At 35.0% G+C, this 16,004-nt stretch overlaps 3 protein-coding genes and 1 long non-coding RNA gene across 9 annotated transcripts; 1 reads left to right on the forward strand and 3 right to left on the reverse strand.

The window, feature by feature from the left end:
* The first annotated feature begins 521 nt into the window (after positions 1-521).
* LOC149932242 (uncharacterized) lies at positions 522-2,470 on the forward strand. Its single transcript, XM_090156333.1, has 8 exons — positions 522-534; positions 594-739; positions 801-845; positions 905-985; positions 1,048-1,186; positions 1,261-1,343; positions 1,410-1,675; positions 1,737-2,470. The coding sequence occupies exons 2-8, from the start codon at positions 601-603 to the stop codon at positions 2,382-2,384; spliced, it is 1,401 nt and encodes a 466-aa protein (XP_090012459.1). The 5' UTR covers positions 522-534; positions 594-600; the 3' UTR covers positions 2,385-2,470.
* Positions 2,471-4,467: 1,997 nt separating this feature from the next.
* Positions 4,468-6,368, reverse strand: LOC149932243 (uncharacterized). The gene is made up of 6 exons (XM_090157087.1): positions 5,830-6,368; positions 5,604-5,759; positions 5,397-5,540; positions 5,187-5,330; positions 4,557-5,120; positions 4,468-4,479 (listed from the first exon to the last, which is right to left on the reverse strand). Exons 1-6 carry the CDS (start codon positions 6,094-6,096, stop codon positions 4,468-4,470), a joined length of 1,287 nt encoding a protein of 428 aa, XP_090013213.1. The 5' UTR covers positions 6,097-6,368.
* A 5,214-nt stretch (positions 6,369-11,582) lies between these two features.
* Positions 11,583-15,882, reverse strand: LOC149932244 (uncharacterized). Of its 6 annotated transcripts, XR_016472886.1 has the most exons (6): positions 15,703-15,882; positions 15,435-15,638; positions 14,995-15,034; positions 14,865-14,936; positions 11,824-11,960; positions 11,583-11,754 (listed from the first exon to the last, which is right to left on the reverse strand). XR_016472886.1 is itself a non-coding variant. In XM_090156236.1 (4 exons), exons 1-3 carry the CDS (start codon positions 15,872-15,874, stop codon positions 15,000-15,002), a joined length of 411 nt encoding a protein of 136 aa, XP_090012362.1. In that variant the 5' UTR covers positions 15,875-15,882; the 3' UTR covers positions 14,391-14,936; positions 14,995-14,999. The 6 variants fall into 6 exon arrangements, 2 of the variants coding, with proteins under 2 accessions (XP_090012362.1, XP_090012363.1); XR_016472885.1 differs by having other exon boundaries at positions 11,583-11,960; XR_016472887.1 differs by lacking the exons at positions 11,583-11,754; positions 11,824-11,960 and adding an exon at positions 13,717-14,143.
* Positions 12,228-13,644, reverse strand: LOC149932245 (uncharacterized). The gene is made up of 3 exons (XR_016472955.1): positions 13,273-13,644; positions 12,384-13,185; positions 12,228-12,284 (listed from the first exon to the last, which is right to left on the reverse strand). It is a non-coding gene; the product is annotated as an uncharacterized LOC149932245 (long non-coding RNA).
* Positions 15,883-16,004: the final 122 nt, after the last annotated feature.

The raw sequence follows: 16,004 nt of genomic DNA on the forward strand, positions 1-16,004 counted from the left end.
GAATAGTTAACAGGCTATTCTCACGCCCCCACGTGATCAGCGTTAAACTCGTATAACCCCGTAGCGGCATTCTGGTCAATAAAGAGGTGAGTAACCACATTTTTCTTCCTATTCTTTAGGCCAAATTTGGTTATATTTCGTATTCTTTAGGCCAATTTAAATAAACATATATGTGTTTTTTAAATAAAGCTTGATAATTTAAATGATTTTCTATAGGGGCGCCTGCTCTACAATATATTCTTAGTGGTTTTTCTTCACTAAGCCTAGGTCTTCGTAGTTATACTTCACTAAGCCTAAGCTTAGGTCATGGTAGCATCTTGGATTAATAATATGACTACTGGATATAGCACTTCGAAATATCTGTTTCGGTCAAACTTCGCAGGGCACCCCAGCGCCATCTTAAATCTTAATATTGCTTTCTCTCGTTTTGTGGGACAAATATTTGCTCAGCTGGTACACGTGTTTTTTAGGCTAACTATTGTTTTTTTCTACTCGGGCGAATAGATTTCTAGAGTAGGAAAACATATTGGTTTGGTAAGTTGCTTTTACTAATTGTTTTTTTTTATTCATCAATTAATAATCTCCTCTTTTAGGTCTCATATGAATGAAAAGGGAATTAACGAATTCTTTTTACTGTCTTCTTTCTTTCTTTCTTTTTCAATGAGTTGTTATTGGAACACATATCAGGAGTTGGGAATTTCCGAACCTGAAGTTATTTCTTCTAGTTCTGAATCTTCTGGTAAGATTATCTATTTAACTACATTTTATTAGTTTCAAACTTTTATTATATAATAAATTAGATGAATATGATGAAACAATTGAAGGAAATCATGCAATATCATCAGGTACGTGAAGTGTATTGTATGTTGATAATTTAACCATAAATTAACTTCTGGTTATTTAGATGACAGTGAGTATGAAAGTGGGCAGAAACAGCATGACAAACCACTTGAAATTGACGCTCGTTATAATGGATTTTCATCAGGTATTTTCAAAATTTGGAATTGCAAGTAAAGAGATATACACTGATGTTGTTTTTTTGTCTAGATGCTCATACTGAAACCGAAGGAAGCGATGATGAAATACTTGGTGACAAAGAAATCGAAATAATTATTAAGGATATTGATAGTGGCATTTGCTCTTCAAAAGGGAAGAATCAACGCAAGCCACTGGGAACAATAACAAAGTAAGATTAAAATCCCTTTTTGCAAAATTTAGGTAGTTAATATATATATATATATTATATATATTTAACTATAGCAGTCCTCAAAAGCCAGTGGAACCACCACCTTGTAAGAAGGCAAAAAATAATAAAAAAATAATTAGAAGCTGTATGATTGAACGTATGTATTCAATATTTCAATGCCTGTGATAATTCTTTTTAATTGAATAAAAATATTTACATTTAGCAAATGAATATGATGCTGAGTTCGGGGGAATTTTTGTTGAAGTACAACATTCATTCAGAAATTCTAAATTGGAATTTACATCTGGTGCCAAGAAAGCCTGCGAATGGCTTGTAAGTTTAAATTACAGGGATTTAAACGAAGTGAAAGGCTGCATAAGGCAAATTTTAACTACAACTCCAGAGGATAAAATCGCCCTTAAAATGAATTGTTTAATCAAAAATTCAAAGACAGCTGAAAAAATTATGAAATCTTTGCAGCACACTGCAGTAAGTCATATTTGTTAATTATCACTGGATCCATTCCTTAATAAATAGTTTCTTTTGGTAGGGTTTTCAAGACATTACGTCACAAGAAAAGATTTGGGCAATCAATTCACTAATTAGAAGAATTATAGAAATGGGTTCAGCGAAGAAGAAAAATGTGCCTATTGACACATCTATTCCAGTTGAAGAATCAAACGATACTTTAATGTACGTTGTAGGAGCTGTGTTAAGAGCCATTGCACGAAAATCCGAGTTTGGGTTGCAGGTTGTTAGAAAGCTTACAACTACAAAAGAAAACATTGCTGAAGTATTAAAAGTATGGATCGAGGCTCAAGATAGGGGTGGATTGTTTTATCCAACAAATGAAGCCTTCAATTTTTTCGTACAAATGTACAAACACATGGGTAAATTTTATGGAAAAATTGCCATTGAAAATAGGGTTGCAAAATCCAAAGAAGAAATTCTACAAAATAATGAAATAGTGGCAAAGTGGAACAGTTTTTTTGATGATCATGTCCCAGAAATTGAAAGAAGAAGAATCTTTAACCATTGTGTCCAAAATTTCACAAACACAATTGCAAATGGGCATTTAAAAAAATTAAAAGATGACTTTAAATCAAAAGCTAGAATTAAAGCTAGCAAATCCAAGGCTAACTCAAAGGATAGACAACGAAAACAACTTATGCAAATGTCAACAGGATTCAGTAAATAAATGTCTGTGTTAAATGTAAATTAAATGATTTTAACTTTTTTTAAATGTAAATTAAATGATTTTAACCCTCAATTCCTTCCACTGACTCAATTGGTCTTTTGGAAAAGTTACGAAAAGAGAATTATTGAAATAATTCTTCCACAGAGTCTACAGATGTGTTTCCAGAGGTGTTATGGCAAGGTATTTTGTAATTCTTTAACATCCAGAGAGTTTCCCGGTTGTTGCCAACTGTATCGACTGTCGGATTGTCATTAGACCCATTGGCCCCTCGCTGCCTAGAAAATTCCAGCTCGAGTGGGTCTTGGTTGAAGTTCGCGGTGAGCACGAATTTGGCACCTTTCTTCAAAAGAAATTTGACAATCCCAATGATGGCTTTAGCTGTTACAGAAAGATTCATTTTTAATTTAATCAACAAATGTATTTTTATGTCTTACAACAGTACGTACTAGTTTGTCTCAACCCTGAAAGTGTTTCGGAAGATAACATCATCTTTTTCCTTTCCTCTACTCCGTAATCACCAGGTCGTTGCTCCACATCTTGTTCCCAATCATCCAAATATTGTAGAAAATCTTTTTCTAACCACTAACATGTAAAAAACAAATTTTACTTTAGTGAGAAATTTTAGTTTAAAATATTTTGAACTGTTACCTTTAGCCGTGAATCGTTTATTGTGGAGAATGGCCTCTTGTTCACCTTCCGTTTATGGTATGCCTCATTAAAGTTTCTAGTATTTAGAATATCAAACCATTTGTCGAACAACCTGATAAATTTAACAGTTTCTCTGTTTTTTTCTATATCTTCCGGAAATACCAAATCAATGGCATTCGCAACAGAGGCGCTTAAAACTTGAGAGGCGTATCTCACTTTCATTTTGCTGTAGGAGTTTAAAAATATGTGGTCAGCTGTTAATTTATGTGCCTTCCTTAAATTTCCTGGACTCAGCATTTCTTGTTTGTAGAGCTGGCTCACAGGGCAAAAAGTTATATTTTGCCCATTTTTATACATCAGTCGTACAGTTGAGCCTACATAGCTTGAATGCAAGCAATTTCTTGTTGTTTTTAGTAAGTGAGGTGTATCGAACAGGAAAAAAATTGGGCGCTTCTCATCCAAACTATAGGGATTAGTGCAGTAGTGGGGAATTTCATCAGTTACATTCAGATTCATGTTGAAAAACTTGCGATTGGTAGCTGCGCCATCCCCAATCACAGAAAGGATTTGAAAGCCAAGTGCCTCTAGTTTTTCAACGGCTTCCCAAATGATGGAATTCAAGTCATCACCTGTTAGGGTGTTCGTGGCAAAATGGGCGAAAGGGTACTTTATGTGGCTTGTAGTGCCACGGAGCATCAACATTAATACATGACTTGCCACTCTTTTGTCTGCATAAGCTTTGGAATCAATGTTGTTAATATTGTTTCTTGCATCATTTAGATGCGTATATCCTACAATATCGCCGGTAGTTGTTTTGCAAATGAGTTCTTCCTTGACCTTTATTTCATCTAGTAGAAGACTGAAATATCGTTTATGAGGCTCAAGAGTTTCAGGTTTAATATCCTCCTTCATTTTGTTTAAAACTACATCTGAAAATCCGAGAGTTCTTTTATCTTTAGGAGTGTGTCTGAAAAGTGTACTGTAAGACGGAAGTTGAAGAATTTTCGAATCAGCTAAGCTTCTGTAGGCAGTTGGAGATTTGTGGTATTGATACAAACACCATTTGATAACCAGAGGGTGCCATCTTCTACCACGTTTATCCATTTGCTTATTTATTTTTAGTTGGGTCCTGAGAAATAGTGTTGCGAAAGAATGATCTTCTGTTTTTGATAGGGACGCTTCTAAAATTGATTGAATGCAAGAGTCATCGTCCTCATCAATTCTTGTTCCTTCTAAGGTGATATATTTCTTTATTTTTTTCTTTAGGCGTTTCACTTTTCTTCTTGAAAGATCTTCCTTTATCTTCGAGGCTTTGAGCAATTCAATTAACTCTTTCTTTGACATAGATTTATATTTCTTATTTTTTTGATTCTCATTTAATGCCTTGGTTTTTAAAGAATAGCTCCGCAACTTTAAGCAAAAGACGCAGGTTTTTTTATTGGACAACCTGATACACATAACATCATGAATAGCCCCAGAATCCAAACAGAAATTTCCACGGGATCTTTCTTTTAACAAAGTTACTAGCTCTTCTTCCACAATTCCGCTACACACTTTTAATTGATTTAAGTTGGATAAGAAGTCGCGTAGCTCATCTCCACTATCAATATTCTGTGGAACATTCAACATATTGTGCATATGCAAACTTTTACCTAAAACTGATGCTTTAAATTGAAAATCGGTATTTATAGTAAGAACTATTTCGATTCTTTTAGTTTCCCTGTTGAGCCTGAACAGTTCAAGTTCATTGGCATAGGAAGGTGAATAGTTTGAAAGCCATTTTGAGTACGCTTGCATTTTGAACCATTCTTCACTGTTAAAAAAATGTCTGAACCTTGTCACAATAGACACTGCTTCTTGACTATTATTTCCGATTTCAAACATCACTTCACCTGCGATAGAACTATTACAGCTCTCTAATGTTTGAACTTCATGGGTTGTGTCCAAAACAGTTTGAATGTCCTCAATAAAAGTTGATTCGAATTTATTTCCCATTTCATCTGGAAATCTTTGCTCTGAATTGGTGGTTTCCTGAAGACCAATTGAAACAGGTGTAGGTTGGAAACTTGAATCTACATTCCTGACACCCTATAATAAGTAATTAACAACCATCAGTTACTATTTATAGATTAAAACCCTTCATTTAATACTTACTAAACAATGAACTTTATCTGGATGTTGTGCATTGTTCAGTTCACATTCTATTTCAAATGGAATTCTTTGCTCTGAATTGGTGGTTTCCTGAAGACCAATTGAAACAGGTGTAGGTTGGAAACTTGAATCTACATTCCTGACACCCTATAATAAGTAATTAACAACCATCAGTTACTATTTATAGATTAAAACCCTTCATTTAATACTTACTAAACAATGAACTTTATCTGGATGTTGTGCATTGTTCAGTTCACATTCTATTTCAAATGGAATTCTTTGCTCTGAATTGGTGGTTTCCTGAAGACCAAGTGAAACAGGTTTAGGTTGGAAACTTGAATCTACATTCCTAACACCCTATAAGTAATTAACAACCATCAGTTACTATATATAGATTAAAACCCTTCAATTAATACTTACTAAACAATGAACTTTATCTAGATGTTGTGCATTTGTTAATTCACATTCCATTTCATCTGTAATTCTTTGGTCAGGAACCTCGTATTGCATTTCATTTCGAATGCTTTTGTCCGAAATAGTGTTTTCCTCAAGAACAAAGGTTGCATTCGTGATATTCTATAATATAAAAGTATTAACAACCATTAGTTAATATGTATAAATGAAAAACGATTAATGCAATACTTACTTGGCAATGTACTGGATCTGGATATTGTGGAGTTGGGCCATTTTGACCCACGAAATGTTTAGAACACAAGTACGTTTCTCTTGATATGTTTTCAAATTTAAAATCTATTCTTACTTCTTTTAGCCAATTTAACCATTTCCTACAAGCTTCAGGTCTTCTCTTTGTTTTTGGAAATGGTAAAAATTTTATTCCCAACATATGTGGTTTATGCGCGTATCTGGAGTCACTATTACATTTTGGGTATGCACAATGTTTAATTCTTCCCATTGTACATCAATTAGCATACCATTTAATTAAAGAAATAGTTCATAAAATCTTGCATCCGAGCCTAGACTACACAGAGCTAAATTTCAAATCTGATACCGTTATCATCTAAATTCCGCCAGAGCGCGGGAGCGCCGAAGAACTTGTCCCACTATTTCCCCTCGTAAATTTAACATCCCCCCTACAAAATGTCAACCCACCCGCGACTTACCCACCGACATTTACGAATATTGAGCGACGCAAGCGAATGCCTTAACGAAGCTACAGTGCTATATCCAGTAGTCATATTATTAATCCAAGGTAGCATGGAGGAGACTGACTTGCCTCTGACCTATATCAGATAAGTAATAGCTATGTGTAAAGTGTTTTCACTTGATTATTGAAATTATTTTCTTTGGTTTTTAGATCATGGCATAAATCAGGTAAGTAGTTGCCATGAGTCCAGCTATTTATGAGTTTTTAAGTTTCCTTATTTCCTTTATAGATTTCCTTGGTCTGATCCGGAGATTTGGTTCGTTTTAGTACTGTGAATTCGGTGAGTTTTGTAGTTTGAGTAATTTTTGGGCAATATTTTAGTAAGATGTCTTAATCTCGTCCAATCTTCGGCCCCCGTGTTGCACCTCAATGCTTGGCTCCTGGAAGAAATCCTCTAAAGGTTCCTTCTGGCGGTAGCCCTTTTTGTGTATTGGGAGCCTGAAGCATTGGAACAAGATGAGGCATCGGGGTTCTTTAGCTCTTTGTCTAAAGAGTTTCAGAGGGATTTTTCTTTGACCCCTTGCTGTTCCCCGTTGAGTAGCGTATAGGGGTTCTTACTCCAATTCCTACGGGAGAGTGGTGCATGAAGCTGACTCGTGCTGGCCACCGGTTCTTCTCTCACTGAAGAAATTTGCTGAGGGTAAAACTGGTGTTGTGTTCAATGCAGCGGTTGTGAATCTCTACTGTAATGGTGAAGATTCTGTGGCATGGCATTCTGACAGTGAGAAATGTGTTCATAGCACCATTGCTTCGCTCTCTTTTGGGACAAGCCGAAGTTTCCAACTTCGCTCCATTGGCTCGCAGGGCATCGGGGATTGTATTGATGTTTCCCTTACCAATGGCTCCCTACTTGTAATGGAAGGGTCATGCCAGCGGTATTGGCAACATTAAGTGACGATAGCGAAATTTGTCCGACACCCACGGATAAATATCACTTTTCGGTAAATGCGTCCAGCAGTTTCTGGACCAATTCTTTGAAATCCCACCCTGCGTTGCTTGCCCGGCCCCCAGGCTCCTTCTGGGCCATTTGCGTTTGCGGCACCTTTTGTTCCATCTTTCCCCTCTCCTTGGGCTTTGGTGGCTCCTCCTCCGGGCTTTAGTGCTAGGGGATTTTTTCCCAGCTGAGAAGGCTTCCTCTGGGGAGTCTTCAAAGCTATCCTCTTCTCCTGCTTTTGGGAATTCCTTTCTGGCCAAGAAACATTCCTCCGGGAAGGTTTTGGAGCCATCCCTTGGTTTTTCTTTTCTTGAGAGTGATTTTCCTCTTCTTTTGTCCAGGTCATCACTGGCTATTCTTGCTTTGCTAGCGCCTGCCCCTGGTCTCGTCCCTGTGGCTTCTCGCAAGCCTGCATCTGGTCTCGTCCCCGTGGCTTCCAACTTATAACTAATTTTAACTGGTAAAGAATATTTATTGTCTAACATAATATACTAATTTATTTTAGCATGAAAATTCCCTGTTTTAAGAGGAACTTTTTACCGCCAAAAGTTTTTATAAATATAAATTTCAGTTAACTGTTTATTTAGGGACATTATTCGAGGTTATAAAATGATTTAATATGCAAAAATATAAGTTTATTATTTATAATTTTTGGTTATGGATAAAAACAACTGATTTCTTCCCCAAACACCAAGCTGTTCATACTTATCTAATTTTAATATTAAAAAAGTCCGTCCCCTGAAGATATTAATTTATTTAGGCTTACTAAAAAATCCCTACTGTACTAATTTTAGTATAGTAGGGATTTTTATCCTAATTAATTAAATTATTAATTTAATGTGGGTTTTTTCTTTTTGCTCTCCTTAAATGCAGCCTCCACGTGGCGAGAGTGGTAACACTTACTTCTTTAGTTAGGTTGGCACAGTTACAATGAAAGTGGTTTTGATTTGGCAGGACTTAGTAAAATAAAAACACTTTAATAATCTGTGAAATCAAACCTAGTTTTTGAATAAGTGGCTAATGGCATTTAAAATTTTCGAAAACATTACTTGTAAATATTAATTTGATTATTTCTAATTCAAAAATAAAGTTGCAAGAAAAGAAAATATCCACTAGCACTGAAATCTCAAAGAGTCTTTCTAGCAGTACTTATTAAAGCATAGTTATACTTCAAATCATCTTTGAAATGAGAGGTTTTTAATGTTGGTAACACTTATTTTTGTACATATGTAATAAATGTTTGCCTTTACAAATTTTGTTTCCTTTTTTTGGTCAATTTAAACATAAAGAAGACACTTTATTAATATTTTATTAAAATATGAGTACATTTGAACAAGATAAAAAATGATTAATGGAATTCCAGTTAAAAGGTTAAATAGATATTTGAATAAATTACAAATACTAGTGTAAGTTTCGTAATTATAGATAACTTTTTGTGTTCCAAAAACAGCTTGGTTACTGTGTGGGATTGTTCTTCAAAATTAAAAAGAAATTTTCTATGAGACTTTTGTATTATTTGAATGTCTTCACTCCCTATGCAAGCAGCTATTCAATGTGATGACACACAAAGCCAAAAGCAACACGGCTCTTTTAGTGGACTAATGATTATTTATTTTTAAGAAGTTACTTCAATTAAATAGTTTTTGACATCAGTATTTTATGGGGTAAATTTATAATTTATCAAGCATATTTTACTTTTTAGGAAAGTGTCAGTAAATGCAATCAAATAAACAATATAGGGTCCAGTAATTAAATACATAGGGCCGTTTAATTATATGCCATTTACGATGATTCTGGCTACATACCCCTATCATTTTCTTACTTCTTTAAAAATCATGTGTCGCTTATTTTCATCCACAAATCTTGAACAATTCTAAGTCCACCAACTCCTTATTTACTATAACTACCAAAGGATTAAAGTACCATCGTAATTGGTTGCATTTAGCTTCAGGTAACAAATTTGGTATAATAATCTAAACTTTTAAATTTTCCTAATATAATCACATTATTTAGTTAAAAAATAAGCAACGAATAAGATTAAATACATAAAAATAATTCAAAAGTTAAAACTTTTTTAAAATCAATAATATTGAATGTAAAACTAAATAAATCACATTGTTTAATTGTTTGAAATGAAACTATTACTGAAATTTTAAAAATCTGGTTAAAAGCCTAAAACGGAAAAAAAAAATATTTTTGGAGGATCCAACAGATTTATTTGTAAAACGTTTATAAGACTTCTGTCGTTTTTAGAAGTTCAAAATACGAGTTCGGGTTTAGTCTAATTTTTAACAACACAGACTACTTTCCTCTGAATGCTGGAAACTGGATAAGGGGCAAATCGATTGACAATTTAATGTTTCTTCAAATTTTTAAAAATATTGCAGAGTTTTTTTCGATTTTAACTTAGGTTTGAGTGTAATTTAGATAAATAGCTAAAAATTAGCCAATTTCACTCGTTAATCCTAGTTTTAAAACAAATTAAACTTCCCGCCAACAATTCAAATTATAGGATCGCGCTCAAACTTAATTTGACGATTAAATGCTTTTATTTGTATATAAATTGAACTACTTCACCAATGCCCTTTACAATTTCGTTTATGAATGCTAAGCTAAGAGAATTTAGGGCTTATTTCACATTTAGGAAAATCTACAATATTGAACGATTTGGCGGGAATTTGAAATACCTTATTTGTTGACAAGCTAGCAGTAATTTTTATTTCCAAATTTGGATCTGTTGAGTAACTTTTAGAAACCAAAATAAATTATTATATCTTTATGCTTAAAGTTTAACTATTTCATGAGGAAATAATTTTTATTAAAATTTTAAAAAATATTGGGAAAAATAAAAGAACTAAGACTTTGGAATAGAAAAATTCCAACACCAACGAAAGAAATAAGGAATGGGTGGCTTTCACTATTGTGTCAAAGGACTTGGTCAAAAGCTCAGGAACCTCTGAAGAAAAATGAATTTTCCAAAACCAATTTCTCAAACTAATTATATTATTTGGGTAAATTCGAATAACAGTCGGTTAAAATAAGAAATATTAGATAAATTTAACTATTTGGGTAAACTGGTATAATTTTGGCTATAGATGGGTTTGACTGGACGAAATCAAATTATTTGCATAAACTACAATTATTTCGGGGGCAAAACCAATCATCATAACTCGATATTTAAGCCAGAAAATCCAATAGTTGACCGGTTGCGATCTTTAGGAGCTCAAGTTCAAACTCAAATATTTTATTGTGAAGTCAATATTGATTTAAGGTATTCGAGGGCCAAGTCTTCATGCGACTTATACTCATTAGTACTGTATAGGATTTCTGGCTTCAACTTCAAGAATTTAACCAACTCCATGAAAAAAACTGTAAACGTTTAGTCATTGAAATTTGCTATCATCCTCCAAGTTGTCAATTAGATTTTAAATTTCAACTTCAAATATTGGTAGATGAACTGGGAAGTAATGAAATTATATATCTTGGACATTTCAACTCAAACCTACTTGGAACCATAGACTCACAACTCTCGCATACACGTAGCTTGAAGTCAGCTACATATGAGTTTCACCAGTTGATATCAGATGCAACCAGAATCAAGAAGAAAACTAGTTCTCTAATTGATCATATTTATACTAACATACACTCAAGAATAAAGAAATTAATTAACGTTCCATTGGGGATTTCAGAACACAACCTAAATGTATGTACTTCTAAAAGGAATATCCCGAAAATTGGGAAAAAGCTTGTGAAAGTCTGAGATTACAGGAAAGCAGTGGCAGTCTTTTGTTAAAGACATGCAAGTCAATCTTAACCAGACATCAAAGACGCTGACAACAGAGTCATTACACTTAACTCCATAATAAAAAATACCTTGAATATACATGCACCTTTTGTGAGTAGAAAAATAAATGCATCTAACCCACCATGGCTAAGTAGAGAAGTCCAACATTTAATGCACTTACGAGATGTCTATCGCAGGAAAAGTAGAATTCTAGGTCAAAGATAATTTGAGGCTCAATTCAAAGCCTATAGGAATCAAGTGACGGAGAAAATCCGAAGAGATAAGTGAAAATACTTTCAAAATAATATCCATGTTGGAAATAATGGAACAAGTGATGTCTGGAAAACTCTAAAGCCTTTTTTAAAGGCTAAAAAGACAAATTTGAGATACACCGATATATTGGCCTATTTTTCTAATATCGGAATCTGTGAATATTGGCCGATACCGGTATTAGAAAAATATATTTAGAAAATTCTCTATTAACTAATGATCATATTTTATTGGATTAGCCGCACCACTTCAGAAGCTAGATCATACCTTTTTTTAGACAGCTTTAAGATAGAAAATATGTATCACGTAAAATCAGAAGTAAATGAACCGAAGTTATCAGACTGCTATACTCCCCATGTTGGAGGTGTTTTCCTTATGAAGTTACATTTTGACCTCGAATTTAAAGTTTTGCACGCTCCTACGCCAAAAAAAAAAAGGTTTTTGTTTTATGAAACCATTTTTTATACATAGAAATAGCTATACCCACAATTCTCAAGTGCAATTTATCGCTTTAAAAGACGGAGATGGAAATTAGCTTTTTTTGACTCGATTTTCTCATCATTTTCATAAGGAAAACGCCTTCCGATTCTTGGTGATATTTTGATAACTTTGGTTCATTTACTTCTGGTAAAATTAAAAGAAACATTCGGATAAAATGGTATGAAAGTGTATTGAGCTGTCGTTTACAAAGATTTTATCACATACACTAAAGTTATGATGGATAACTTTGTTAATATTGGACAATATATCGTCCGATAGTACCACCGATATAGCTGATATATCAGCTATACCCTTATCAGTGTACCCCTAGTATAATTACAATAGAATCACGAGGAAATATCTTAACCACTCCCAAAGAAATTGCCAAGGAATTCAGCAAATTCTTTGGAATGACAGAAACAAAAATAGAATCAGAAGAGTTCCAGCACAGTATAAACCAAGGCGAATCTAGAAAAATATTTGACTTTCAACCTGTTACCTAGTATTCTGAAAATTTCCTACTGAATCAAACAAGCATGGGAATATTTATACAAGTTTCGGTGTTACCTTGCCTTTCCAAGTTTTTGGAACCAAGGGTGAAATTGTTTGGATCACGGATGGCTCCAAGACTCACTCAGGGGTGGGTGCTGGAATTTATTGTCAGACTAAGAAGTTTGGCTTCTCTGAGAGCCTTGGCGTTGTTAGACTGAGATTTCAGCCATCTGCTTCTGTGTTGACTTCTGTCTTAAGAAGAAGTATCGGGGCAAAACAGTCAGGCTGCCCTTAAGGCTCTTAATCAGTTTAGTAATACTTCTAAGCTCATTCTTAGCTGTCTGGATCTCCTTTCAGAACTGGGCACCCATAATAGGGTTCATCTATATAGGGTGCCTGGTCATAAGGGGCATCATGGCAATGAGATAGCCTTCTAAGAAAAGAGCATTTGAGTTGCTCTCGCTCCCTAAGAGTAGTATCAGGGTGGTTTTACGTTACTGCCAGCTTAATAGACATCTGCATCTGATTGATATCAGTGAGAGTCCTATGTGCAGAGGAGGAAACTTCGTCTCATTGATTCTTATGCGGCTCAAAGGTTTGAGCATCTTGGTATGCATAGGCTGGAAACGAGCGATCTTTCCCGCCGAAGCAAATCGTGCGCTTAGTTTCAGAGACTCTGCTTTCCCATCTTTAAAAGGCTGGGCCTGCACAATGGTCGAAGTGCTAGATTGGGTCTAACCCAACTCTTACTTACTACCTTGTCTCTAATCCAATAGAGCATTTCTTGTTTGCAGCTTGTACAAACACATTTTTTTCCAGACAAATAACCACCATTATATAGACTGCAGTCAGGCTTCAAACCAGGCTATTCTACCTTCTGGAAACCAAAATAAGTCGACTTACAAGGGCTGCGTTCAACAACAAAAAGCTCAGCGCTGATCTCAACGGTCAGCGGTTTTTTTACTTCCGGTTTTGACGTCACGTTGATCATCGGAGACTCAGCAGAAACATCGGCTGAGCAAGATGGTTTTGCCGTTGCTCATCGGTGTCATGACGTCATTTGACAAAGTTAAAGGAGGGGCAGCAGACGATATTTTGTTCGTTAAGTCAGCGAACCATAAAATTGTACAACAACTTTTAGATTTTTGTGATTAAAAGAACTCAACGATAACTCAACGGTTTTTCTCTGTTGATAGTTGTTGAACGCAGCCAAGGAGACGACCCAAGGTGTAACCCACCGATTTTGTTTAACGTAACTTCAAAATTCCCAAAGGGAAAAGTTCCGCTGGGCTTTCGTTTTGCCATGGCAACCGAAAAGGTTTTTGACAACACCAAATCCAAATTTCTCTATTTGATTTAACATGGGAAAATCACATATTTCACAAAAAAAATTTCAAAAAATATGTAAATTGGGAAAATTTTTGTATTTTTGGGTAAGAGAGACTATTTTTGGGTGTACCAATTCACCCCAGAGGGCAAACATTGTGAGCGTTCATTTTTGAAAATCCTCTCGAAACGAGTGAGCACTTCAAATACGAAGGTCGGTTGCTCTTCTTAAGCGAGAAAGAGAAATTGAGCCAGCTCAGGGTGATCGCCGATTAGTTCGCTCAGTCAGTGATTTTTTACGGCGCAGTGAGCGAGATTGGCCGATCGAGGCGCTGGCCTGCTCAATTTTAAGCACCGCTTCCCCTAGCGGCGAGATAATTCGTTCACTAGAAAGCGCTGACGGCGGGCTGAGTGAGATCGCGCCGAGAGAAGCACTAGTTTTTTAACATTGGAATTTCTCATCCCACTGAACGACGGGGTAGACTGTTTCCCGGAATTCGCTCAAAGTGCTGTGAGAAAAAAGTTTCATTTCTTATAAATTATTTCATAAAAAAGTACATTGAATAAAAAAAATCGTCGATAAAATATTATTTGTATAATATTTTCTCACCGCGCTGTGAGCGAATTCCAGAAGAAAGACTATACCGTCGCTCAGTGGGTTGAGAAATTCCGATGTTAAAAAACTGCCGCTTCTCTCGGCACGATCTCACTCAGCCCGCCGTCAACGCTTTCTAGTGAACGAATTATCCCACCGCTGAAGGATGTGGCGCTTCAAATTGAGCAGGCTAGCGTGTCGATCAGCCGATTTCGCTCAACGCACCGTGAACGATCAGTGACTGAGAGAATTTCACGGCTTTCGGCCTGAGCTGGTTCAGTTTAAGAGAGAGAAAATAGCATCGCCAGTATTGAGCACTAGCTTACTTGATCACTCAAATTAAAAAGGTCTGAGCGTTCATTTCAGAATTCGCTCACAATTTTTGCCCACCTCTAATTCACCCAAAAATACAAAAAGTTTCCCAATTTAAATATTTTTTGAAATATTAATTTTTTGAAATTTCTTTGTTTTTTTCCCATGGTAAATCACATAGAGAAATTTGGATTTGGTGTTGTCAAAAACGTTTTCGGTTGCCATGGCAAAACAAAAGCCCAACGTAACTTTTCACTTTGGGAATTTTTAAGTTACGTTAAGGTCTACTAATTCACCAAGTTTAAGCAAAATCGGTGGGTTACCCCTCGGATCGTTTCCTTGTCTTCATTGTACGCCTTCAAAGGCATTTGTTGAGCTTGAGAAAACATTTTATCCTGTGAAAGAAAATTAATTAAATTATTAGATATTTAAAAAATTATAAGAATAATTTACTTCATTCAATCTTTCCAATGCATGCAAAGTTGAATTCCATCTAGTAACGCAAACCACTTTTAAATCTATACTAGGCATGTGTAAGTCCGGATTTTTGGTTTTCGAGTCAAGTTAGAGTTTAAAAATTTTTAATTTTGAGTTTCGAGTCGAGTTTCAATTTTATTGCTAGTTTTCGAGTAATTAGGCTTAACTTAAAAGGAGGTTTAGAGTACTCAATGATTTAGGTTTAGGTTTCGAGTGCTCGAAAATTTAGTCTTACTTTGAAGTACTCGATTCTCTACACTATCAAAATTCTTTCATTGAGACTTATTTACTCAAAGTAAACAAAATAAAATAATTTTTCGATAACACTGGTTCCAAAATTTCCTCGTGAAAAGAATACTCGAAACTCGAACGAGTACTCGACCAAAATCGAGTGCTCGCACATGCCTAATCTTTACCTGTTTTAGCAACCAATTGGCCTGTATAATAGTTTTTTCTGAAAAAAATGATGATTGTGGTGGAATATTCAATCAGCTTAGTATCGTTTCCATCTTGGTTCAAACCGTCCTTGACTGTTAACTGTAAAGTATGAGCTAGGCATCGTACTTGATCCCAATTCATAGCAATCATTGCCAATTCCTCTTCGGGAAGACCTAACTCACCTAGTAAGAAAAATCCAGATATTGAATGAGTTTACATTCAAATGGATCAATAAAATTCGCTTACTGTAAGAATCTTTCAATCCATCTCCATATAGTATTTCCTCATCCGAATCATCTTTAGACATTTCAAGGTCATCTGTTGGTTCATTTTTTCTTTGTTTAACTGCAGTCCAATCAAAGCCTATTTCTTCCACAATGTTAAAAGCTGAAGTAATATTAGAAGCGTTATCCGCCATGACTTTGCCAACCTGAAAAAAGAAAAAGAAAAATGGTAATTTCCATTGATAAAATTAAGTATAAATATATTTGTTATGTACGTTGTTTGTCATTGACAATAACAACTAATTAGATAGATAATAAAAACTA

This window comes from Leiobunum rupestre, chromosome 8 (assembly GCF_980474605.1).
Source record: "Leiobunum rupestre chromosome 8, qqLeiRupe1.1.hap1, whole genome shotgun sequence".
In the NCBI taxonomy this organism is placed as follows: domain Eukaryota; kingdom Metazoa; phylum Arthropoda; class Arachnida; order Opiliones; family Sclerosomatidae; genus Leiobunum; species Leiobunum rupestre.